We start from the raw sequence: 25,443 nt of genomic DNA, 5'->3' as shown, positions 1-25,443 counted from the left end.
ATGGATGTTCAGGTTACAATGACCCTGTGTAAAGTATAAACTCTCAGTGCCAGCGGATTTCTTATTGCATCAATGCTTCCTTTGTCAGTCATGTTTTATCACCTCTCAATGTAGGTGACACACACTTGAATATATCTGAAACATGTGGAGCAAGATGAAAGGTGAAATAGAGCCAATTTAATTAATGGGCCCTAAGCAATTGCATCAAATGTATCTTTCTGAGTGTTCAGTGTCAATTCTTTGATATACTGGCCATTATCTAGCAATGAAATAAAATGAAAGTCAAAATCTTATCATTATTAAGAAAAAAAATCTGATCTATCATTAACAAAAACTCATCCTTCTGTGTAACAGTGCATGAGAAATGAGGCCTTCTAGCTATCGCTGTCTTTGTACCTATGAAGCCATCTCCACATCCCGTCTACCCTCCCAGCCTTTGAGAAAACATTTCTTTATTCTGTACTTCAGTGATTTCTGTTCTGAAATCCACCCTGTATAAGTTATTATTTGTCAACCCATAAATAAATGTTCAAGATCAGCCAGTTATCCCTTCAAAAATGCTGAAAGAGAGTGGTATTTCTTCCCATTCTGGCACCATCTTAGAGAGTACTTTTAGGATTTCGTTGACTTGCAGAATAGTAATGTACAAATGTGACCATAGTTATCACAACGGAATCTGTGTCAGAGGTCTGAGGGGAAACAGCCTCTTATGTGCCAGTATTAAAGAGAACCAAAATGTGAGCGACTCAATCTTGTCTTTCCTTGTATTTCCGTGAAAGTTAAAACTTTCTGAAGAGGAAATGTCAGAGCTCAAGAATTAAACAGATGCTCGTCTCCAGGTTCATGTAATTCTGATGGTAGATAGAATGAATGAGGGTGCAGAATTCTGAGAATATAGGTGAAATAAATTCCCTTTGTGCAAGTGTTTGTGTGTGTGTGTGTGTTGTGAGTGTGTGTGCGCACACTTAGGCTTTGTAAAATAGCTCCTCATTTCACTTAGTTCTGTTTGAATTCAGGGTTTTATGCTTAAGAAAATACAGGGCCACTCGTTCCAGATAAGAGATGATGATGATAGTCACTTAGAAATGATTGAAATCTTGCAGATCTGCATAAAGTACAAACAGAGGAAAATTCATTGACCACCTGGAAAACATTAAAGTTACCACAAAGACTGATGAAATCTTTCAAAGAGTTATCATCAAGTGTGCAACAAATTGAGTCCAGAAATTACCTCCTTTAAGCAGACATTATTACAAAGCCAAGACTTGCAATTGTTGTGTATATATTTTAGAAAGAAATAGAATACTTACAATCTTAGAATGCTAGTTATGCTCATGCTCTGTGTAGTAGAAGAGTATGTATTCTACAATTCTCATGGATTGGTTTCATGGATCCCAGAGAATGAAGGGGAATGGACAGGATTCCATATTTTCCATTGAATTTATGATGCCTAGAAATGCATTCTGTATGCTCAACTAGGTGGCTCTATAGATAGATAAATGACAAATTTATAAACTTAACTGGATAAGATTTAAATATGGGTGAAGAGTCATGTTCCAACCCTGTAGGCTAGCATGGGAGCAGACAACATATCACAAATATTCTCTGAGGAGTTGATAGGGGCTAGCATTCATTTCATCAAGGGCCAGTTATGATTCTCATGTATAGAGTTTATCCTAAGGCTGATATTATTTATACTTTTTGTGTCTTATGTTTTTCTGCATGAATCATAAAATCTTGATTTTTATTCTATAGAATACTATTTCAAGGAATCCTTAAACACTTTTGTTTAGATGATAAATTCTTTCATTTTACTTAAGGTAGGGGGCACATTTTAAAATAGTGTCTGGTCTTTGTTTTCCTTAGTTTTCATTAATTATACAAAGTAATATCTACACATTCAAATCTATCCTTTTGCAGTGGCAATTCATTGAAGACTTGCAATATGAACCTCTACTTCCTCCAGTCCCCAGCATCAATTCCAAAAAGAAAAAAAGAATGTTTCTATGCTTAACTTCAAAAAAGTATGTACAGAACACAATTCCTATTTATGCAAGTATTTACATTATAATCAAGATCCTTAATTTCTTTTCCTCTATACATGTCAAAACTTCACTACTTCCACAATATTATGCCATCAATATTCTCTGAATACATGTCAAAGATGCTTAAATGTTATCATTTTTGGAAGAAAGCAATGAGCTACTCAAAACTCGATTTCTGAATTCAGAATTCAATGACGTGAAACATTGGAAACCCTAACAACATATTTGAGTCAAACTTCACACTAAATGAGGTTCTGACCTTAGGCATGATCTTGAACAAAACAAAAAGGGGGAAGAAAGAAAATGGACTGAGAGATGGAGAGACGACAGCACAATCTCATTTTTCTAGTTTCGTTAAGAGTCTTACACTTAATGACAGTTGAATCTTGATGGCTCTAGAATCTCTGCTCCCACCCACCCTCCCCCCTTGGAAAACTCACAAAAATAGCACTCTCTTTCAAGATTTAAAAGATACTTGAAATTGCAACCATCTCCAGAGCTGGTGCATGTATTCAGACTTTATTACAAAGTTGTGGTTTAGAAAGCTGTCCTAAGTAATTTTAAATCTGATTTGATTCTGAACACATAAGCTGTAAAATCAACAGCCAAATTTTGAACACATTTTTATGTAGGAGTCCTGCTCATCTGAAATAAACAAAAGATGTTGTCCAAGTATTATTCATTAATAATTGCCATAAAATTGGGCTGCAAATTCTGTTTCTGTCTTAATGTTTTATCAATGTGCATGCTCTTTCAAAGAACAATACTCTTCATGTAACAGTTAACACTGTGTGCATTATAAAGCACTTTAACGGAGGCTATCTGATTGAGATGTGACTGCAAGTCCTGGAGGAGGGAGGGCTGGTCTTCTTGGCCCTGTGTGATGTCTGAGAGAACAAGAGCAGGAGATTTAAAGGACAGGAAGTTATAAACTTGTGATGAATCTTGTTTGGATCTCTCCTTGTTTTCTCTTTAGACTGCACATGGTGTTTAAAATACCCTTTCCAAAAACAGTTGAATCGTGTCAGTAATACATAAATAGTCATCAAACACAGAGTAAAATAAGTACCACTATTATTAACAACAACAAATCCCTAATTTAGTACATAGTATATTAGTAAATCTGCAATGATTTACACATAGCCTAGTTCAAGGAAACACTGCACCGTAGTATCCTTATTTAAACCCATCTTCCAAAAGAGCTGGGTCATGTTGGTTGAATGATTCAGTTGAAACATGTTCAGGTCTCCTGGATTCATGCAGTTAGCATCAAGACTATCTCCTTAAAATGAAACAATGGCAACATCTACTAATGCATTATTGCTCATTCCCTCCAAAGATCACTTCCTATTCTCTACGAGAAAATAAAACAAGATTAAGATCTTAAACAACAAAATGTTGAAAGTCTTAATTCTTTACATGTAATTTCCACTTCCTGTTATTTTCTACACTGCTCAGAAAACCAGTTGAAAATGGGTACTGCTTGCATTGAACTTTCCTGACAGCTACAAGAATACGTAGGTCTTTCTCCAACCTTGTGTCTTTTTTGTTTATTTCTGCTTCTTGTGTGGGAAATCTTGGAAAGGAGTCAAGACTATGTAATGAATTTTGAGGATGAAAAAATTTGTGAATTAAGCTGGGTGCTAGTGGCTCACAACTGTAATCCTAGCTACTCAGGAGGCTGAGATCTGATGATCGAGGTTCAAAGCCAGGCCAGGCAGGCAAGTCTGTGAAACACTGATGTCCAATTAACCTAAAACTGTAAGTGGCACTGTCACTCACATGGTAGAGCGCTTGCTTTGAGCTGAAGCATTGAGGAATAGTACCCAAGTCCCGAGTTCAAGCCCCATGACCGACACACACACAAAAAAATGTGAATTAACATTGTCAAGTTGGTAGAACCATCGCCCAGATCCTACTCCACCCTGAACATGGCCAGAGACTATACCTACAATAGCAATCCTGAGGTCAGAATTCCCAATTGGCCACAAGAGACTCAGTAACATGGAAGGCAGTGCCCTGGCCCACAGACAAAAATTGTAAAAACCCTGCAAATATCCTGGTGCTGCCTGGAGGAGAAACTCGACAGTGAATGAAAACAGTGGTTTCAACATGGTGGAGAAAAAGGACTTGGCTGAAAGACCTGAAAGAAATAAGCAACGGCTTCCAGTTTCATGGAAGAAGAGATACTTCACTCATGCTTTCACACTGTTCTGTGGAGACGTCTTGGAGAGACAGATTTCGACTTTCAGATAGTATTTCATTTCACCATAGGTTCCTTTTTAACTGGTTTATTTTTCACTGCATACAGTGAATCTTTAACCCTAATTTTATGTTGTTGTATTCAAAATTATGAAACCAAGGATAAAATAATGTTTAATGTAATTATGGCTTAGGGTTTTAAGAGAAGGGAGAATTTATGTCCATATTTTTTTCAAAAGAAAAAAGTCTTTAATTTTGTTTGTTGAAATGGTTGTGGATTATTATAGATTATAGAAATTGAATTCTGATGGTTCTATTGTAGATTCTCAAGAAGAAAGGAAGGAAGGGAGGGAGGGAGGGAGAAAAGAAGGAAGGGAGAGAGGGACAAAAGGAAGGGAGAAAGGAAGGGGAGAAAAGAAACAAAGAAAGAGAAAGGCAAAGAGAGAAAGGAAGAAAGAAGCATGGCTAACAGTTCTGAAAATCATAATATATGAATTACTTGAGATCAAGAATTATTTAAACTTTTCAAGTAGTCATTTGAAATTGGAAGGGACTAGGGGTAAAACTTACTTGCTTCTAATATATTAATAGCTGGGTATAATTTACATTTCTAAAGATAGGAGCTGTTCTGAAAAGTGCCTCACAATTTTGTGGTTTTCCCAGGCAAACACGATGAACCCTTGGGTATTGGGTTACTTTGCTTGCGCTGAACATGGTCATTCTCCTCAGAAGGCTTACCAGCTTTGGGAAATCTACTCTCTCTTATTCATACTTCCTTCGGTGCTTTCATATTCTTTCTGTATTCCTTTCTGTGTTTACACTGTCTTTTGAGGTTAGCATTGTTGTAGCTATTTTACAAGTGAATAAAATGAGAAAATAGGTTATTTGCTTGAAATTGCACCATTTCTATGTGGTGGAGCCGATAGGCAAACTCAGATCCTATAATTCTGCAGTGTGTGTTTCCAGGACAACCCCTGTACCCACCAAGAATCAGAGCTGAGCCTGCTGGATCACCACCAGGCATGTTATGCAAAGAATTCTCCGGTTCAGGGAAATGACAGTAAATAAAATTTAAAGCCTCAAGATGTTCTAATATTAAAGCTTTTAAAAGGAAGAGTATACTATTTTTCTTTATGAGGAAAATAGTTGATATTAATACCTATTTGGAAATATTAAGAAAACATGTAATTTGATAAAAATCAGTATGTATGTGTGTGTGACATATATGTGTCCCAAAACCAAAATAGGTAATATGCATTTTATGTTTTACTAAATTTCAAGAGAACTCATTGCTTGGAAAAGTAATAATAATAATAATCTGTTATACAGCAGTTGAAGCTTGTGAAATGTGATAAGCTCTGTACTCTGTGAGATTTCTCTATCTCTGACGTGTGCCTGTGTTCTGTGAGGGCAGAAAGTTGAAAAGGAAATGTTGTAACTTGTTGATTGCCATCAGTGCACTCAAAATTCATAGAGAAAACAAACCTTAACCAAAAAATCAAAAGTAGGGCATGCAGGAAGGACCACTAATAATATAATTATCACACAAGATCGCTCTTCAGTATTGCCTGAGAATTCATGCATTCTTGCAACTTCTTCGTTAGGTCTGAAGCAGAGTGACTTCCTCCTCAAAGCTCACCCTGATTCCTGCCTTCCTTGTGTCTATTTTCTATCATCAATAGTGCTCAAAATTCCTAATCAAAAAGATCTAATCAATGGGCAAAGGCAATCTTGTTTCAGATCATTGCTTGTCACAAATGCTCCACCAAACTCACTGCACATAGCTGCTTGGCCACAAGTAAATGATTATTTTCAAGTGTTAAAACAATCTGCCAGTCAGGTGCCCACGGCTCATGCCTGTCATTCCAGCTACTCAGGAGGCTGACATCTTAGGATTGCGGTTCAAAGCCAGCCCGGGCAGGAAAGTCCATGAGACTCTTATCTCCAATAAGCCACTCAGAAAAAAAGAAATGGCGCTGTGGCTCTCTAGTGGTAGAGTGCACGCCTTGAGCTGAAGAGCTCAGGGAAAGCGCCCAAGCCCAGAGTTCAAGTCCTATGGCTGACAAAAGAAAAAAACATCTGCCAAAAGGAAAACTTCTTCACTGTATTAAAGACGTGTCTCCATTTCAATGTGAAGTTCATAATCAACACTTTCCTTGTAAAATTACCTTTACAAGGTTGTATGTGCAGATTTGCTTTCTATTTTAGATATTTTCTTCATAAATTCCACTCAAGGGTTTAGCTTTTCAAAGAAGCCTGTATGATGGGCCAACACGGTGGGATCATTCTCATCTATTTTTTTCAATAATCATTTTAATTAGTGAAAAAAATTATAGATCTTTGTATAGGCTGTACTTGCACAAGTCTAATCAAATAAAATCTCGGTTGCTAGAATGTACCAGTATTTGCTTTCTTCTGAGCAACTAAGACAGAATAGTTAACTACCTAAAATCAGTTCTGTTATGCTTCAGTTCAGAAAATTATGTAAACTATGTCAGGGCTAGAGAAGATGTGGTACACAGAATGTTTCTTACATATGCTACGGGAAAGAAAATGCCAATCTTTCCCTTATCTCATCTTCATTCCAAAGAACCCAGGATAGAATGTGAAATCTCTCCCTCTCTGCAAAATCAGCTCCAGTGTGGACCCTAAATGACTCACAAATCAGAAAAAAAAATCTAATTTAAGCATGGTTTGACTGATTTCACTAGTGATCATCATAAACCTTTCAAACTCACATCTGTTGAACATTATGTATGTGTTGGCCAAATTTCGTTTGTATGTTTTGGGCTAAATACCTTAAAACATGTCAGCATTTTAACTGTGGAGATAAATAAAGATTCTAAGCGAAGCATTCTTATCAGATAATTGCACACTGTTTACACACACAACTTGCTGGGATGATGCTAATCTTTCTGGTTCTGGGGCTTTAATTACTGTTCCAGTAAAAGAGCCACATCCTGAGAAATTACCCTTCTGCATTTTTCTCACAGAAGACAAGGATGGGAACCCAGTTTAAAAGCAGACAAGGCTGAATCATATTCTTTTGCTTGTGCCTCCCACCCCCAACCCATAACTTATGGCTTTCTCCAGTTGCCTTTCCATGGCAACTGGACGGAAGAGAGTCCACTGGCAATTCTCTCCCAACTTACTCTCAGGCAAACAGGAGTGATATTTATAAACCCTCCAGTGAAACCACTCTTCCAATAAAATTTTTCAAGTGTTATGTGAACTTTGGATGGCAACCGAACTGTAAATACACAATTGTCTCAATAATAAAAGAATCCTATTTTAATTAAATAGTATACTACACAAATGTATAACAAGGGTGGATTAAGGAAACACTCAACTAGTCTAATTCATTAGAAAAGCAGAGTCAAAGTTCAGACCAATGAAACACCAGGAAGCAGGCAATCAAAGTGGGTGGAGTGGGGTCAAGGGGAGAGTGTTAGACCAGTGTGCAAGAGCGGACAATGCAGTCAAGAATCCAATGTACGTCATACAAAATTAAGAAGAATGAGGGAAGGGATGGGTAGGACCGGAGTGGGTGAGAATGTGGAAAGAGGCGACATTGATCGAGATACATTGTATTCTTAACTCTTTTGATAAATGCAACCCTTTTGTACAATAAAAGATAATTTCAAAAGTCAAAAAAATAGTATTTAGGGGGAATTCTTGCTCAAAACCATTTTAGATACAAGAATACCTGGATGATCAAGTCTCTCAAATCAGCAGAGAATTTGCATATAATTTACAAAGAGTTCCCATCTATTATGCCACCTCTACATTACTTGCCATAAGTGATAAAACATAAATGTTATGAAAGTAATTGCTATATTATTAGGGAGTCATGACATGGAAGGTCTTTAGTGCAGACAATTTTTTCCCCAAATATTTCTGACCCATAGCTAAGTAGATACGGAGGGGGATGGGGCGGGGAGGGAGATGGAGAATGAACTGCTCTTAAAAATGACTCTTTTTATGAGTCATTAAAAGTTTAGGTAAGTAAGCTGACTTACAACTCTCTAAAATTCATATGCTGAAGCTCTAGCTTCTGATGGATGGAGTTTGTGCACAGGGCAGTTAAGGGTGAATAGGGTCTTAAGTCTGGAAAACTAAACCCATAACAAAGGTAGCCTGATAGGAGGGAAAGAACCCTGTCCCTGGAGCCATCTGAGGATATAGGCTGCATTCCAGCATTCCACAAGCAAGGTAGAGGCTGGGCAGAATCTGGCTGCAGGCCCTTTGATCTTGGACTTTACCTTCCGCAAATGGTAAGAACTTGACTCCTGTTGACTCCTGTTGTTCCAGCCACCCATTCCATTAAGGAAGCTTACAGAGACCAACACATGATACAACCTTTCAAAGTGTCACTAGTTTGCTCAATAAAAAAAAACTAGTGGTAATTTTAGTTTGAATTATTCAAAGCTTTTAGAATTTAAAGGGAAAGGGGTTATATCATCCACACATCCACTAGTAGGCATTCCCGCTTTTCTCGGTGTCAGTTCTAATATCTGTTTCTAATTTTCTCACTTCCTTTCAAATGCACATATTTTATTTTCAAATGTACTTATTACTTCTTCTCTAACATAAAAGGATATGCTTTCTGACTTCTAAGGCGTTTGAAGATTTACTCGGTAATGATTTTCAAACATAATCTCATAGATTAAAGAAGAATAATTACAAGGAACTGTCATTACTACTAAATCTATTCAATATTAAATATAATTATATTCCCTGTTTATATTTCATGTCTGAATAGATTCAAGTATAAAGTATTAATGATATTAGATTGAATTTTTCTATCAATTTTTTTAACTTATCGATTCTGTCCTTCATTTTTGAAATCATGCTTTATTATTAAAAAGCTAACTATTTAGTTCTCATCCTTACAGTGTAAAATAGCTCATTTTATTTTCTAAGTAACTGAATAGGAGCTTTTGTTTTTAACTTTAGATCAGTAGAACAGTGCTTTAGAACCCTAAACTATAAACAGTGTTATTGAAAGTTTCAGAAAGAAAAAGTGCAATCAATTTTGCCTAGACACATTAAAATGATATATTTCTGAAAACCCTAGTCAATTGCTACATAGAATTAGGCACTCTCCTTATAGATTTAGCTGTTGCACAGCTTTCAGATGAGCTCAGGCCTCAGCCTCACTGTGGGCCGTGCTGGTCTCCGAGTCATCAGTCAGTGCATTTGGTGTAATCGGTAATGCCGTGGATCATTATCTATCCAATAGCATGGATAATTATTACTTTTTCTTTCAAAAATTCTAAACCTCTTGATGCCACATTTTCCAGCAAAGAAAAATGAGAAGGCGCCCCTTAAACAAGCAAATCAAAGAGAGCATCACTGGGAATAAAATATGCCATTATCCAGCACCTCGTCCTATGAATCAGTGAGGATGAAAAACATAACTGCTGTAGTGTTCTAGCCAAAAGATGACTCTTGAATGTGCTCACTCAAGAGAACGATAACAGGAGATGTTGCCTCAGGTCTGTATTCTCAGATACTTAGGAGGTCAAGATCAGAAGGCTTGCAGCACCAGGTTAAGACAGATAAAAGTTTAGCAAGACTCATATCACAAAGTTTAGCTGGCTGAAGTAGCAGATGGCTTTGATCTCAGCCTTATTAGGAAAGTATCTGTCCAGGTCAGCCTGGACATAAACAGTACACCCTCTGTCTCAAAAGTAACTCAAGTAAAAAGGATGGGGAAATGGCTAAAGTGGTAACTGTGCCTGCCAAGGAGCCATAAAACCATGGGGCCAAACCTCAGCAGTGAGAAAAGATTCTGAAAGGCTCATACTGGGATCAGGTTCACATAGCGAGATGCTCTAACATGTATTTCCCCGATCACAACACCAAAGCAAGCAGGAGGATAGACGGTGTAAAATACTAGATTTTTCCCAAACAAGTGTTTTGTTGGGTTGATCAGCAAAACTTGAACCCCTTGCAGTGATTGGTATTCCTGCTTTAAATCAGTACTGTAGTCACAGTAGATAGTAAAATGTGGGATGGGCTCTTGTGTTTAAGGATCAAAATTTACAAATCATTGCTGAGTCCAAGATCACTTCAAAGTAGGTTTTATCCGGGTATGGTGGTACATAACTACAATCCCAGCGATTCAGCAGATGGAGGCAGGGAGATTCTGTTTGAATGTAGACCAGGCAAAGTTAGTGAGACCCTACCTTAAAAAAAAGAAAGAAAAAAGGAAAAAGCTATGGATGAGTCAGAGGATTTACTTAGCAGGTAGAAGGCTGTACACATAATCACTAGTACTACATAAATAAAAATAATGATAAACTGAAATAAAAGTATTTAAAATTTGGGCTGGGAATGTGGCTTCACGGTAGAGTGCTTGCCTAGCATGAATGAAGCCCTGGGTTTGATTCCTCAGTACCACATAAACTGAAAAAAGCCAGAAATGGCGCTGTGGCTCAAGTGGCAGAGTGCTAGTCTTGAGCAAAAGATGCTCAGGGACAGCACCCAAGCCCTGAGTTCAAGCCCCAGGACTTGCAAACAAAACCAAAAACAAACAAACAAACAAAAAACTATGTGATCTCAATTGCATAAATGAGAAAAAAATCAAAATGCATTGTTTCAGAGACCTGCAACTCTAATCTTAAGGATTGCATCTCCCTACTCCATCTCCTTTCTACAGAAAGCTTCTCCTAATAGAGTTTTAGAAGACTCTGCCCTAGTTTTGAGAAAAACACATTTTCTTTATTTTATTTGAGGATTACATAAAAATAATTTTTAAAAAAAGATGCAGATAAGTTACATCCTTCATGCAAGCATTTGTTCATGGATCCCTGCATTCCCTTTCTGTTTGATTCACTCCCACAGCTGGAGTTTTGCCTCAAAATTGACTGCCTCTCTTTGCCATCTGGTTACCTGCTTGGCTTGTCAAGCCGATTGTGATTTTTATTAAACAGTTGCTTTAATTTTAACTTTTCAGTCAAGTACAAAGTCTGTCACAAACTAAGGATTTGGTAAGTGGGTGAAGCAGAAAGGAAAAAGGGAAGAAGGAAGCGGATTCAACAGCACCTGAAGGAGAATTATTTCGGATACTATGTTAAGCATAACACTAGTTGCTTCCTGGCAGTCAACTTAAGACCGTCAGTAGAAGTCATACAACAGGATCAAGACAAGGTCCATGCATTATACTAATTAGCCTTCTCACCCACACACCAGCGAAGGCTGGGGCACTGTCCAGTTATCTAGTTCTGCTTAATCTCAGAGACCATGGCAGATTCACCGGTTCGTTCTACAGGTCTGGCACAAACATCCTCTCCAAAACCATTATAATATACTTTGTACAGAACCACCCAACTGTCAATTTATGTCTTGCTTTTATACTTAAAATATCATAAATGCAATGTTAAAGTTCAGGTGTAGCCTCTCGTCACCTAACAGGTATCAAGTTGAGTATATATAAACATTCACAGCAAATAAGGCAGACAGAATTATAGATGATTTTGATAATCACAGGAGAGCAACTCAGGCTTAATCGAGACTATCTAGTGTGGCTACAATTAGGGAAATAATGAAATCTTCCCTACTTCCTCCAACTTTTATCTACATAGCTCCATTTGCTAGAGCCTTTGGCAATTATCTTCACTTGTACTGAAGATAATACTGAACATATCAAGCCCCGTTCTGTTTATATAATTTTGTCTTCTGTATCTCGGTGTCACGATGTCACACATTCTATTTTCTGTAAGGTTAAAAGAAAAGAACAAAAATTGTGAATTATTGATTTTGTGTGGAGAAAATGCATTTAATACCTTACAGAAGTACTGGATTATTATAAGAGCTAAAAATGACTGCCAGGGGCAATTTCTAAAAATCTGAACTTATTTGCCTCCCACAGAGCTGATCTATGTCCAGATGCCTTTTGAAGCCAGCGGGGCCCCATACTTTCATCAGCAGGCTTCCTAGTACATAAGAACATGGCTTTCACAGCCAGATTCTGATTATAAACTTTCTATGCTTCTAGACAGTCACTAAAGAAAGAAAAAAAATCTGGCTTTGTGTTCTCCTGAAACTTAATCTGACTTGAGGAAAAAAATACATATTTTTTTGTTTGTTTTTCTCTAGAATATAAACAATGTAGGTTTTCCTCCACTGAATACATTCTTCTCTTAAGTAATGAAATTTTGGAACTCATTATTTTCTTTTTGTGAACCTAACATGAAATCTTTCAGCTCGGAATTCTAATTTCCAGTGTATTCATTTAAGGCAACTTCTTTTTATGGGGAGGTTTACGGTTCTAGACCACTGGATGCAGCTTTGTCTACTGAAGATGAGAGTCTCCTGGACAAAACACCTCAGAGGTGTTAGAAAGCACATGGGCATTGCTCTCTAACAGTTTTAATCAAGCTCCGTGTTAGAGGAAAGCGCATCCTCAAAGGTGGGTTTCTATGTGTTACATTTCTGACTGAGAAATAGGTATAAATTCTCCTTGAATGGCTAGAGAAAAGCAAGGCAGGGGTGATATTACAGCGAGGAAGAGAACAAGCACACATCTCAGTAAAAGTAGCAGCCTTGGGCACAGCCATACATGGGCAACACACTATAGTTAGGGAAGAAGAAAACCATTTACTGCCTGGAACAGAGGCTGGGTGGTTTGACAGACTTATTTTGAGTGTTTTTTTTTTTTTTTTTTGTCAAATGGTTAGGGGAATTTAAATGAACAACAGGAAGGTGAGGGAAAGATTGGCTGGAAATTTCACTATGAACCAATTGAATGGGAAGAAATTGTGAATTCCTGTGTACACTGAAAAGCATGAGAGGAAAGGTGAGCAAACAGTCAGGATGCTCGAAGTACAGCTGTGACAACAGAACCCGGTAACTTGAAGGAATGGATGGGGTAGAATGATGGAGGGGGCCGTTGATCAAGATGCTTATATGTATGGGTTGACATGGCAAATTGAAAAGCCTTCATACAACTACTTACAGTTAATATTTTTGAAAGAAACAACAGAATAGAAGGTGAGAAGAGAGGGCTTTCCACTTTGTACTCCCCAAAGAAGGGCTAGAAAAAGGGTGTGCCAATCATTAATAAAAATATGAAAGGAGGCTATTATTCTTTGAATTAGAGATCAGTCAATGTAATTACTCTGTCCTTAAGTCTTACACATTGAAGATTAGCACCTGATCAAACTCTATCCCAAGTCAATATATGTGCTCTCCACTGTGAAGTACAGCTCTGATTCTTGGACTCAGCCAGTATAAGATCTAAAGACTTTCCTTAAATTTACACATTTAGGAGCAAAAGAACACCAAATTATGTGACAAGAAAAGAATAGAAACCCAGTGGTAAAAATCAGATTTCCATTGTCTCCAACAGTACAGAAATCTCTGCCTGTTCAACAGACTTCCTAATTCTAGCTTGGGTTATGATATGTCAGGCAATCTCAGTGAATTAGCTCTGATAATATGGCTGAAAGACATTGTTGCCTCATTATCCTCAGTGTGTTAATGACCAAGTTTTATTCAGCCCCCAGTCATTTAATTGATCTTGTTGGGCAAAAGCCTTTAATACCGATTCCAAATTTAAAAGCCTGCAAAAATTTAGAGATACAATTTCTCAATTTCTTCATACACTCACAACATATCAGTCCCCTAGTTAATTGGGATAGATACAAATACTATTCAGTGTATAAAATACTGCCCACTGTAATCTGATCCATCACACATATACAGACAATATAGTAGATTGTCTGTATTCTCAATTTATAAATAATGTGTAATGAAGTAGAAAATATGTCTAAATTAGTCAGATGCATACTACAAATATTTTGATAACACTTATTAAGTAGCAGAATTAGATGATAAACATCTGATGCCAAATTTATAGGTGAAGACTAAAGCATAATCATATTTAGGCAATTTACCCTAAGTTATACAATCAGTAAGACTGTGGTAGAGCCAGAAATAAAGCTGAAATAATTGACATACATTATGTTCTCCATTACTTGATCAAAATAAGCAATAATATGTATCAAATTCTTCACCTACACTTGAAAATTTATCTAAGAAGCTAGGCCATGTCTACATGACCAACAGTGAAAATCTATTGGACACAAAGATTAGTGTCCATTGTCTAAAGTCCTGTCCTGTGTTCAACTGCATCCTCCAAAGCATTGTTTACAATCTTCCATTTTCTGTCTTTGTTTTCTCTAGGTGCCAGATCCTTTAACTAAATAAATAGTCACAGAATATACATTTATTTTACATATTAAAGGAACAAAATATGTACTGAAAGCCAGGCACTGTGGACTCATACGTGTAATCCTATCTACTAAGGAAGCTGAAATCTAGGGATCACTGTTCAAAGCCAGCTCAAACAGGAAAGTCCAGGAGTCTTTTATCTCCAAGTAATCACCAAAATCCAGAAGCAGAGCTGTGGCTCAAGTGATAGAACACCAACCGTAAGCCAAAAAGCTAAGAACAACACGTAGGCCTGACTTCAACCCCAGTACTCTCATAAAAATGAAATCAGAAATGTGCTAAAGTCAAAGGGATGCTTATTCAGAACAACAACACACACACACACACACACACACACACACACACACACACACACACACACACACACACCATTACATCTTCAGCTCATGTCCTTAATCTCACCTTCTCCAGCCTGTCACCTCGTTCTAAAGAATCTTAAAATGATAGTGGAATACCTGGTACTTTTAAATGTTTTGGTCTATAAATCTTAACACTTTCCACCTTCTCAGATTATTAGTTTGATCTTTTATATATTTTGTCATCAGAAAATTTTAAAAATTCGTTTCCATCCTGAATATTTCCTAAAGAACATCTGTGTCAAACCTGAATACACAGCATGCAAAGACAAATAGATACAAACTTATAGTCTTCTTGTATAGATTTTACGAAGATAATGAAGGAAGCATTCAACTTCTTGAAAAAACAAAACAGTGTTGTCCAATCACATCATACACATTTGGAATTTAAATAACGTTAAGGTTATCAAATGTCAGACTTTTAAATAGACATTAGAGATTATTGATGGGTGAACATTCTGAATTATTACTTGAATATAATTGAAATCACAGTCAAAAATTGTGTAACTGTACTGATATTTAAAACATCAAACTAGCCCAAGCAACTCTGAAAACAAATTATTGTGAATATTTTTTATTGGTTAAAAATGTTTAGCCAGGTGTTGGTGGCTCATGTCTGTAATCCAACTACTGAAGAGCCTGAGATCTGAGGATCTGAGTTCAAAGCCAGCCCAGGCAGAAAGGTCCCTAGGAGAATTTTCTTTCCAATTAACCACTCAAAAACAGGAAGTAGTGCTGTGTCTCAAAGTGGTAGTCTAACCTTGAGCACAAAGAGGCGCAGGGACAGTGCCCAGGCCCTTAGTTCAAGCCCTACAGCCAGTGACGACGATGTCGAAGACGACGATGACGACAACAACAACAACAACAACAACAAAAGTTTATATTTTCACAAGAACTTGGTATCACTTAATAGCCAATACCACTTTATGGGCTGGGAAGGTGGCTCAGTGGTAGAGTGCTTGCCTTGCATGCATGAGGCCCTGGGTTCAATTCCTCAGCCCTACATAACAGAAAAAGCTGGAAGTGGCACCGTGGCTCAAGTGGTAGAGCACTAGCCTTGAGCTGAAGAGCTGAGGGACAGTGCCCAGGCCCAGAGTTCAGGCCCCAGGACTGACAAAAAAAAAGAAGAACTAATTGTATATAATTGTATATTATGAACCATTGAATGAATGGGATATCCATTGAAATGAATGGGATAAAGAGATAGATTCTTTGTCAAGAGACTGAATTACAGTATTTCTCAGTTTTTGTTTTTGTTTTTTACAAGATAACAACTTAAGAAAACATTAGAAAAAATTAGAATGTGTGTGTGTTTTATGTATGTTTTCTTAAGGAAGAAAATGCTATTTGGCATGAGTCCAAAAATAATCTATATAGACAAATGAATTTATTAAATCTTCTGTTTATTATGTAGTACCAGTAACTGTTTATAGAATACACAGGTACTATAAGAAAAGACAATAGCCAGGTGCAGGTAATCCTAACTACTTAGGAGGCTGAGATCTGAGTATCACGGTTCCAAGTCAGCCTGGGCAGGTAAGTCTGTGAAACTCTTGTCTCCAATAAACCACCAGAAAACCAGAAGTGGCACTGTAGCTCAAGTGGTAGAGAGCTTGCCTTTAGCTGAAGAGCTGAGGGATAGTGCCCAAGCCCAGAGTTCAAGGCCCATGACTGACCAAAAAACAAAAAGAAAGAAAGAAAGAAAGAAAAGACAATAATAAATATAATAAAAAATTACTTAGGTTAGGTAGATTCCCATGCACAAAAATATTTTAAACTGTGTTCAAATGAAAATCTGGCCCACAGAATAATAAAGCCAAGATTCTCCTTGGGTCTTTGCATTGAAGAACTGATTTATGGATAAATTCATCAGTTAGCTCTCTTCTTTTTATAAGGAGCAGAAGCATTCAAATGACAAATTGAAGAACAGAAATATAAATGTATGGATTTCTCCAGAATATGCCCTGCCTTGGAAACTTTACTATACTAAACACCAATCTGAGAAATTCAGAAAACCATTACAGATCTTAAAAAGAGAGGAACTGCAAATATTATCTAATATAGATTGCAAGGGAAGGAAACACCCTTCCTTCAGCCAGTTCTCTTGTCCAAATACACATGAGGAAAAATAATCTCCACTAGACCATGAAACAAATACGCCACAACTGCTCATCATTTATGTAATGTCATTCTGATGCGTTCTGTTCACATTCACTATAGCTAAAAGGAGAATTAAAGAGGATGACAAACAAACAAAACCCAGAGATATATAAACATAAGATGATTCACAAACATAGGTTTGAATTGCTCATAATTTGGAAACAATCATTTCATATTGTTTCTAAGCTGTATTAGATAGATAGGTAGCTACGTAGTTAGGTCCATAGATAGATAAATAGATAGATAGATAGATAGATAGATAGATAGATAGATAGATAGATAGATAGTATATACAGATATATTTCACTTTCTGTTTCTAAGGTATATCACATGTATATATAATAAATACATAATATGCTTACATATAACATAAACATAACTATTTTACACAGTACGTATCTCAAAAAAAAACTTCTGGAATGTCAACTATTGTAGTAGCGCATTATTCCTCATTTATTGAAAAATATTCCAATTTTGCTACCAATAGTTTTCCAATCTGTATATATTGAGAAAAAAAATCAGGCCTCCGGGACACCTCATCTGTTCTAAGAGTAAAAACGCCACTCCCTAAATGATGGCTTCTCAACACTGAACCAGATGATATCTTGAATACAAAGCCACAGTAGCCAATGACAAAACACTTTATACACTCCTTCATTTTCTGTTTTCCATCCCTAAAGCAAAAATGATTCATTCTTCATGCAACCACAGACACCAACCATCAGCAATGGCGAGGCTGAAAGGCTGAAAACCTACCTTGCCTACATAGAGGGGGTCTGAGCCCATGTACTCTTCCAGCACAAAGAACTGGTTCCACACCCAGCTGCGCTTGGTCCGGGAGCGTCCCGACTGGAAATACGGCTTTGATCTGGACCTTGAGAGCTCTCCTTGACTCATCCCAGAAAAGCAGAGGAAAAGAGCTATCAGCTGCAGAAAATGGCAGAACTCCACTTTGCCCAACTTCATCTCTTTTTTTTCTCTTTCTTTTTCCTGTGTAAGAAAAAAACCTTGACAAAGGAAAAAGCACAGTTCCAGTTGGCTTAGTAGCTCTTGCCTCCGGCAGGGTGTCAACTGCAAGTCCAGAGATAATAATTTGTAGAGTGGTGGATTGGAAGGGGTCACCGGTGCAGAATAGCTTTTGCCAAAGAATGGTGTAAGAAGGACCTATCAGAACAAAGAGAAGAGCTCATGTCACCAACCAGAACACAGAACATCGTGCTTTCATTTACTAACTTATCTTGAATTGTCATGATGTCATTATTTGGATAATCATAAATATATTAGTGATATACTCTAAAAGATAGTGATCATTGCCATAATTTTAAATTACACATACATATGTGATGTACAATAACCTTGATGTATTGTAATCTTCATTCCATCGCACAGCCTTAAAACTTCATCTTACTTCCAGAGCGTTTTATTTGAGCATATGGTTTATCTCACACAAATGAAGTAGCATTATTATAAACACCATTTTCACATCAGCCTCTATGCATATGTATGCATACCAGTTCATTTTACTCATTGGCACGGAATGTGAAAACCTAGCAGCTCAAAGCAGGGATTTCACCGGATAGCCAGGACACAGGCTGGTTTTAATGTCCTCTGTGAAACTGTGAAGAGAAGTAAAGTAGGAGGTGATTCAGAATGATTTGATTGATTCTGAGTCACAGAACACCAGCTGTTTTGATGTGTTCTGATTTGATTGGGATGCGATAAAAAGCTCAGTACTTTTCACTTCCCACCCTTCAAACGTATTGTCATGAACACTGTGCAGCATGTCATTTGTTCCTCTACAAATATTTTCTGAATATTTTTTAGCTTGCCTTGTGCATAGTAGGGCCTTCTTCTATTAATGGAATCAAACTAACATTGATCAATAGCTGAGTGGGGAAACAACTTTATTCCTCAGCCCCATTGGGGCTTGCTGGTACCCAGGAGGGACTGCTTAGTGACCACATAGAAACATCTTTTCATTCAAATATGTATGTGCAGAAGTCACAGAGTTGTGATGTTGAAAGAGGTATAGAAAGTTACAAAACAAGCTTTCAGTCACAACCCCAAAACACAGAGGAAACAGAGTAGAGTTTATAATAAGTTGCTCATTTCAATCACTGTTTCACTTTGGTTGTGAGTTCAATTTATCTCCTATAAATAAATCAATGAGATAGATAATTAAGGAAAGGGATCATCAGATGTGTGTGTGTGTGTGTGTGTGTGTGTGTGTGTGTGTGTGTGTGTGTGAGGAAAATAAAACCATAAGATTACTCCCAACTAGAGGAGAAATGGAATATTCTGAGCTTTGGATATTTGTACTTTCCATATGATAAAAATGTCTGTTACTCACAAGACAAAAGGTTTTGACAGTCAAAGTGCTTAGGAAAAAAATTACACATAGCAGAATACTATTTTATTAGATATTAGAAATATTAATAAAAATTTAGTTTAAATAGTACACATATTATTAGACAAAACTGACTTTGAACTTCATGTATGTATATGCATATACATAATAACTATTAAGTTTTGATATTCCAAGGGGCATTTCAGAATGATCCACTATCACAATATTCATACATACTGAGAACCATCAAGTAAGTGATTACTAATAGATCTTATTAACTGATTGAGTATGTTCTCTCCAAATCCTGTGACCGGAGGCAGTGTTGAAGGTAACAGAGTCATTTGGTTAAAGATATACCACTTCAGCTTGATGGCTAGATGAGCTCATAATGTTCAATAACACAGTAAAATGACATAGTAACAGTAATTCCATTCATATTTCAAAATTAACTAAAAGAGATGGGTTTTATTTTCAAAACCTGAAGAAATTACAAGCATTTGAGGTGGTGAATACATTAGAATTGCCTTGATTTGATCATTACCTAATGGACACAGGTGTCTAAATATCTCAAGGTACCACACAATATTTGAAACTCTTGTGTATTGATTAAAATCATGTTAAAGGGTGAGGGAACAGAACTTTTCCCATTTAGAAATCACCCTTGAGGACTAGCTGTCTTAAATGTGTGTGGGTGTCATGTCCTGAACGTCCATGGCAGGTCTCTGAGTTACGTGGAAAGCTCCTTGGGATCATGGGAGTCCTGCAGGGGAATGGAGAGATACGCGAGAGAATCAGGTGCTTAAAGGAGAAAATGAAGCACTGGATATAGATTAAAGCCAGGAGAGCAAATACCATGAGAGTGGCCATAGTCACGTGGCCAAGGCCACGGTTCGCTTCATTTAGTGGCAGACTGAGTCGGTGGGTTGGGGGAGAGAATATATTTTCTAGGCTTTTTATGGATGGAGTGCAGTTGGTAACAGGATTTCAGTGTGATAATGGATCTCACTTCTAATAGAAGCAAGAGAGGATGGGCTTTAGGAATCCCAAACCTAAGGCATTTGTATAATTGTATATGGGTTAAGACTGGACTTTTGCATTAAACCAAGAGTCCAAGTTGGATCTGTTATGTGTGAATTGCACCCTCTTGCCAGAAGAGAGGATTTGCGTAACTACAGCTATAAGAAGTTCTAGCACAACAGTTCAACCTCTCAAAAATGTAAATGAAAATAGTGGTAACTATTATACATTATCAAGGGAGGAAGTAACACAATGCTAAGATAATATTTGTCACATCCAAAAGCAAATTGAACATAGCTGCTAAGCTTATGATAGTGATATTTTTGAGTTTGAAACTGGTGATGATAAAAGGAAAGTTAACTTGTGAAGTGAAATTACTTTTCGTTCTAATGTTACAAATCTCATGACATCTTAGACAATCATACTAAATGAAAATAGTCATGATGGTTCTAGGGCATGCCAGAAAATAAAAATTATGTTTATGAGTCAAGAAATCTAGATAGACACAGAAGCATCAAAATACTTCAGTAAAAGCAACATAATTATTTTCTAAATGCCTTCCCTCTGTTACTTATGGTTACTGCTGTTCAAATGACAGAAGTTTGCTTGAGTTCACTTGGTGTCCATGGATAAGGAGCAAACCCCATGATCTATACTAGCAACAACATCACTGGGCTCTCTGGATACACACCCTTTCTGTATGACCTTGGATCCTCTGGAATTTTATTTTCCACATTTACAAAAGGAGAGTTGGAGTACATGTAATACCAAATCTTGTTGCTTTATTCAAGTAAAACATGGAGAAATAAAAGCTGACTTCCATTTATCTGTGTTCATTTTAATATAATATACATGTGAAGCATTATAACCTTGAGAAGTAAAACAAGAGAATTAGGTTATATCTGAGCAGAGGATTGAGGAGAAGTCAAAGTGTTGATCCAGAGTCTACTGGATTCACAACAACAGATACCAGACTTCTCATTAATCTGGACTAAAAGCTTTTGCTAATTATATAAAACGGATTTTTTTCCTGGCATTTTAAAGCTGTGATGAAGAGCATATGTCCAATAATTAAATATAAAGAATAGGAAAATTTAAGAATGTGGACAGAATATTAAAGAAGCATTTGGTTTGCTTATGAAATGCAGTATGTTCTCTACATGGAATTGCTATGCTTTAACTGGCTCATCCATCCTCTTGAAAATTACTTCTCTTTCATACAAGACTGGAGGTTTCTCAAAGCCTATAGAACATACACAAAAAGGACAATGCAAGAGATGACATAGGGACAACTCTGGAATCCTGGATATGAGGGAAAGACACCTAAGAATTTTGTTTCACTTTTCCCATTGAATCTAAGGGCTCTCACAGAAGACAGAGTGAACCAATACTTTGGAGAACAGTGTCAACCCACTCTACATTTCTAGCTATGGGGTCTAGACTAGGGGGTAAGTATAGAATCAACATTCAAACCATCTTTCCATAATACTCGCATTGTGATGAATTGCATTTTCAAAATGGAACAATATACACGCAATACATTAGCAAAATCTTTAGTCATTTTAGCATGTTTATGAATCACAGCCATTTTGTAAACAATTCTATTATATTTCTTTTCTGCATTGTTTGGAGAATATGTCTCAATGTTGAGCTTTTTAAAAACAATATGAATTAGAATCTATAATACTACACCAGGATATTTTAATTGGTTTGTGTATATTGTTGATAATACCTTTTGTGGAGTGCACTTGAAAAAGAATAAAATGCTGTCAGTGCAACTAATCTGAAATGAGCACGTTCAAGTCACAGTGAACAGTATTTTCAGTAGTTACGAACTCTATGAGGGACATGTTCCAAAAGAGCCGAGGAGAGTTTTCTGAAGCAGGTTAGCTGTCTCTATTATTCACCAGCCTTCTCCAATCCCTTGTTTTGCAATATCAGACCAGTGTTCTACCTAACACATCCTGGTCTGAGCTGATTTATCATCTAGGAAAGGACTCTGGAGAGTCATAAAAACCTTAATATTTTGGCGTGTGTGGTTGTTAAACAGAAGATGAAGCTTGAATTGGAGACTTTCTCTTATATTTTTCAGCCTCTCTAAACAGGCACAAATTACAGTTGCCAGTTTTTCACAATGAGCTAACTATGGACTGATGGAACAAAAACTCACAAAGCAAAATATTGTCCCTCTGAAGCAAGCCCTGTACCTCCGCCCCGGCATGTCTGCATGGCTCATTGTCTCTCTCTTCTGTTGGAGTTGCACATGCAGCAGCTAATAACAGGGGTCACATGAGGTATAGGCAGAGACCTCTTGATCATGCTGTGCACTGTATATCTTGACTTATGAGAAAGCTTTGAGAATGACCCACAGAAGGCAAGACTGGCAACCTCTTTACTATGGTTGGCTCAGAATAAATTGCATCCAATTGAGATAACTCCTGCTCAACTATGCTCACCTCTGGATAGTTATAAGTGTGAAATCTCTGAGAAGAATATGAAAGGAATAGGATATATCTGAGCGGAAGACTAGGAGAGGTCAAACAAAGAGGTGGATTTGAAGATCTAGAACTTTTTTTTTTTTCAGTCCTGGGCCTTGAACTCTGGGTCTAGGCACTGTCCTTCAGCTCTTCAGTTCAAGGCTAGCGCTCTACCACTTGAGCCACAGTGCTACTTCTGCTTATGTAGTGCTGGGGAATCGAACCCAGGGCCTGAGGCATGCAAGCAAGCACTCTGCCACTGAGCCACCTTCCCAGTCCCTGGAACATTTTTTACTATGATAGTTCAAGGCCCAACACTAAACTAAATCATTTATTTGAATTGAAATCACTTTGTCATGCTATCATTTTGCCTCAATTATTTTGTGTTCAACTAAGTGTCAAATAATTATTTCAAAATGGATTGTTTTTCATTCATTTAAGATTAAAAGCTAATATTATCTTACCAAAATGAATTCATGATTACAAAAATTTCCTGGATGTTTGGGTTCACTTAGCAACTCTGCAAAACTACTTTTAAAATAAGATCAATTTAGATCAAGCTCTTAATTAAATGTTTTGTTTCTCCTTAGAAACAATGACTAAATGTTTATTGCTAACGAAAGAATGTTTTTATGCATAGGAATACCAATTATTAATAAATATAAATTTTTGTAACTCTGTCTCATTTGAATTAAAGTGAGCATGCTAATAGAATGACAATAGAATAAAATATATCACCTTCAGCTACTACACGTTCACATCTGAACAGAGTTCCATATGTTATCTACAAATAATTTGTGCCCCTCAAGGATTATAAATTGTACTGAAAGGAAATGTATTACCTGTTTAGATTTTGTGGCAATTGTAGTTAAATGGGAAGGTGTTTATTTTAGTGCACTACAAATAAAAAATGGCTAATCACAGTCATATTACACACCCAGATGTCAGGAAGCAATTATTCATCTTGTCTAGAGTCTGTATCAGATAGATACTTGAAAATATAAAATTACTTCAAACCACACTGACACAGAAATTATATTCAATTCATAATATTTATTATAAGAAGTTATTCCTCAACGAAATCTTAAAATAATATAATAAAATGGGTATAGATTAGGAGCCAATTATCTCAAAGTAAATTGAATCATTGAGTTTTGCTTGGAAAGCAATTATCCCAATGGTATTTTTGATACTCTCAGGGGATTTAACAGAACATTCCATGAGAATCTAGGTTACCCTTAACAGTTGAGTAAGAATGTAACTTATATTCTCTTGGATACTTTGCTGTTTCATCCAAAAATCGTAATAGTACAAGAAGTCATGGGTGTACCAAAAAAAATGAAGAAATAACTCATTTTCTTGGCCTGTTGAGAGGAAAGGAAATTTATCAAGACAGCTTAAAGATAAGCTACAATGGGAGAAGCCGTATGATGGAGGGTGACAAATTTCCTTGTTGAAAAGGGGAAAGGTTGCCACTCACACCACAATGGCTAGAGACACTATTGTCATTTCTTTAAGAACAACTCTCTACTTCCTAGATTTTGGGCTTCATTTGGGAGAAAGAAAAACATGGTCCAGTTGTACATTCCCTAGCCATGAAGTGGTTTTGTTGACCCTCAAGGAAGATACTGCCAATGTTTTCCTTCTTTTGTTTTGTCCTCTTTCTAGATGGTGGCCCCTTCTGACACCTGAGGCCTGTCCTGTGATTTATCTCTGTCCACGAAGTTAGTTTGCTTAATATAAGCAAGTAAGTAAAAAAGAAGTAACAAAAACCAATCGATTATAACTATTTTTAAAGTAGAATGATATAGTCTATGCTTTTTTAAAATATCCAAAGGGAAAAGATGTACTCTTGATTTGCTCACTCATATTGGAGCAATTGGCAGAACTCAACACAAGGGAGAATACAACAGGAAAAACAACTTTGCAAGAGAGTTAACCACATTAACCACACTTTATTCCCAAACATAACATTACAAGATAAGCAAATGTACACAATACCCATGCCTTCTAAGAGAAAGGAATGTTACTTCAACAAAGAAAAATAAAATACTTGAATTTTCATGAGAAATCCTGTGAGAGGAACACACACACACACACACACACACACACACACACACACACACACACGCCTTCCAGCTCTGCTGCTACTGCTGCTGTTTGAAGATTTCTGAAGTGGTAGAACCACAGACATGCTTGACCTGAAATAAACTTTATATAACCTACACCAATGACATTCTGCCTTTAGAAACAACAACAAAAAATTCTCAATGAAATCCCTAGTCACCAAACTACTAAGTAAGGGAGCTGGACCTAACCGAATATCACCAATATTTTAAAATGCTTAAAATTGGTCATTCTGATACTGAATACTTTTACAAATGAACGGTCTTAGAATTTACCATCATTCCCCAAAGCAAAGAAAAGCAGATTTGATCATAATCAAATCTGTATATGACCATGAGAGTCAAAGTAGAGGGTCATCACAGGATTAACATTCAGGAAGACAAGTTCAGGTAAGACAAAGTCCTGGGAGTCTCTAGAGTCCTCTCTCTGTGTGTTTTAGGTATAAAAATTGAAAACAAGCATTGTTCAACTTG

The 25,443-nt window shown here is 36.9% G+C and overlaps 1 protein-coding gene across 1 annotated transcript in view; it reads right to left on the bottom strand.

The window, feature by feature from the left end:
• Cdh7 (cadherin 7) overlaps positions 1 to 25,443 on the bottom strand; it is a 104,692-nt gene that overhangs the window by 76,195 nt on the left and 3,054 nt on the right. Inside the window, exon 2 of the mRNA XM_042693490.1 lies at positions 17,759 to 18,166. Within this exon, the coding sequence (XP_042549424.1) occupies positions 17,759 to 18,166 (408 nt within the window). The remainder of the gene's footprint in view (positions 1 to 17,758; positions 18,167 to 25,443) is intronic.

This window comes from Dipodomys spectabilis, unplaced genomic scaffold (genome assembly GCF_019054845.1).
Source record: "Dipodomys spectabilis isolate Male_0828 unplaced genomic scaffold, ASM1905484v1 ptg000169l, whole genome shotgun sequence".
Classification (NCBI taxonomy): Eukaryota; Metazoa; Chordata; class Mammalia; order Rodentia; family Heteromyidae; genus Dipodomys; species Dipodomys spectabilis.
This window is presented reverse-complemented; position numbering and strand designations above follow the sequence as displayed.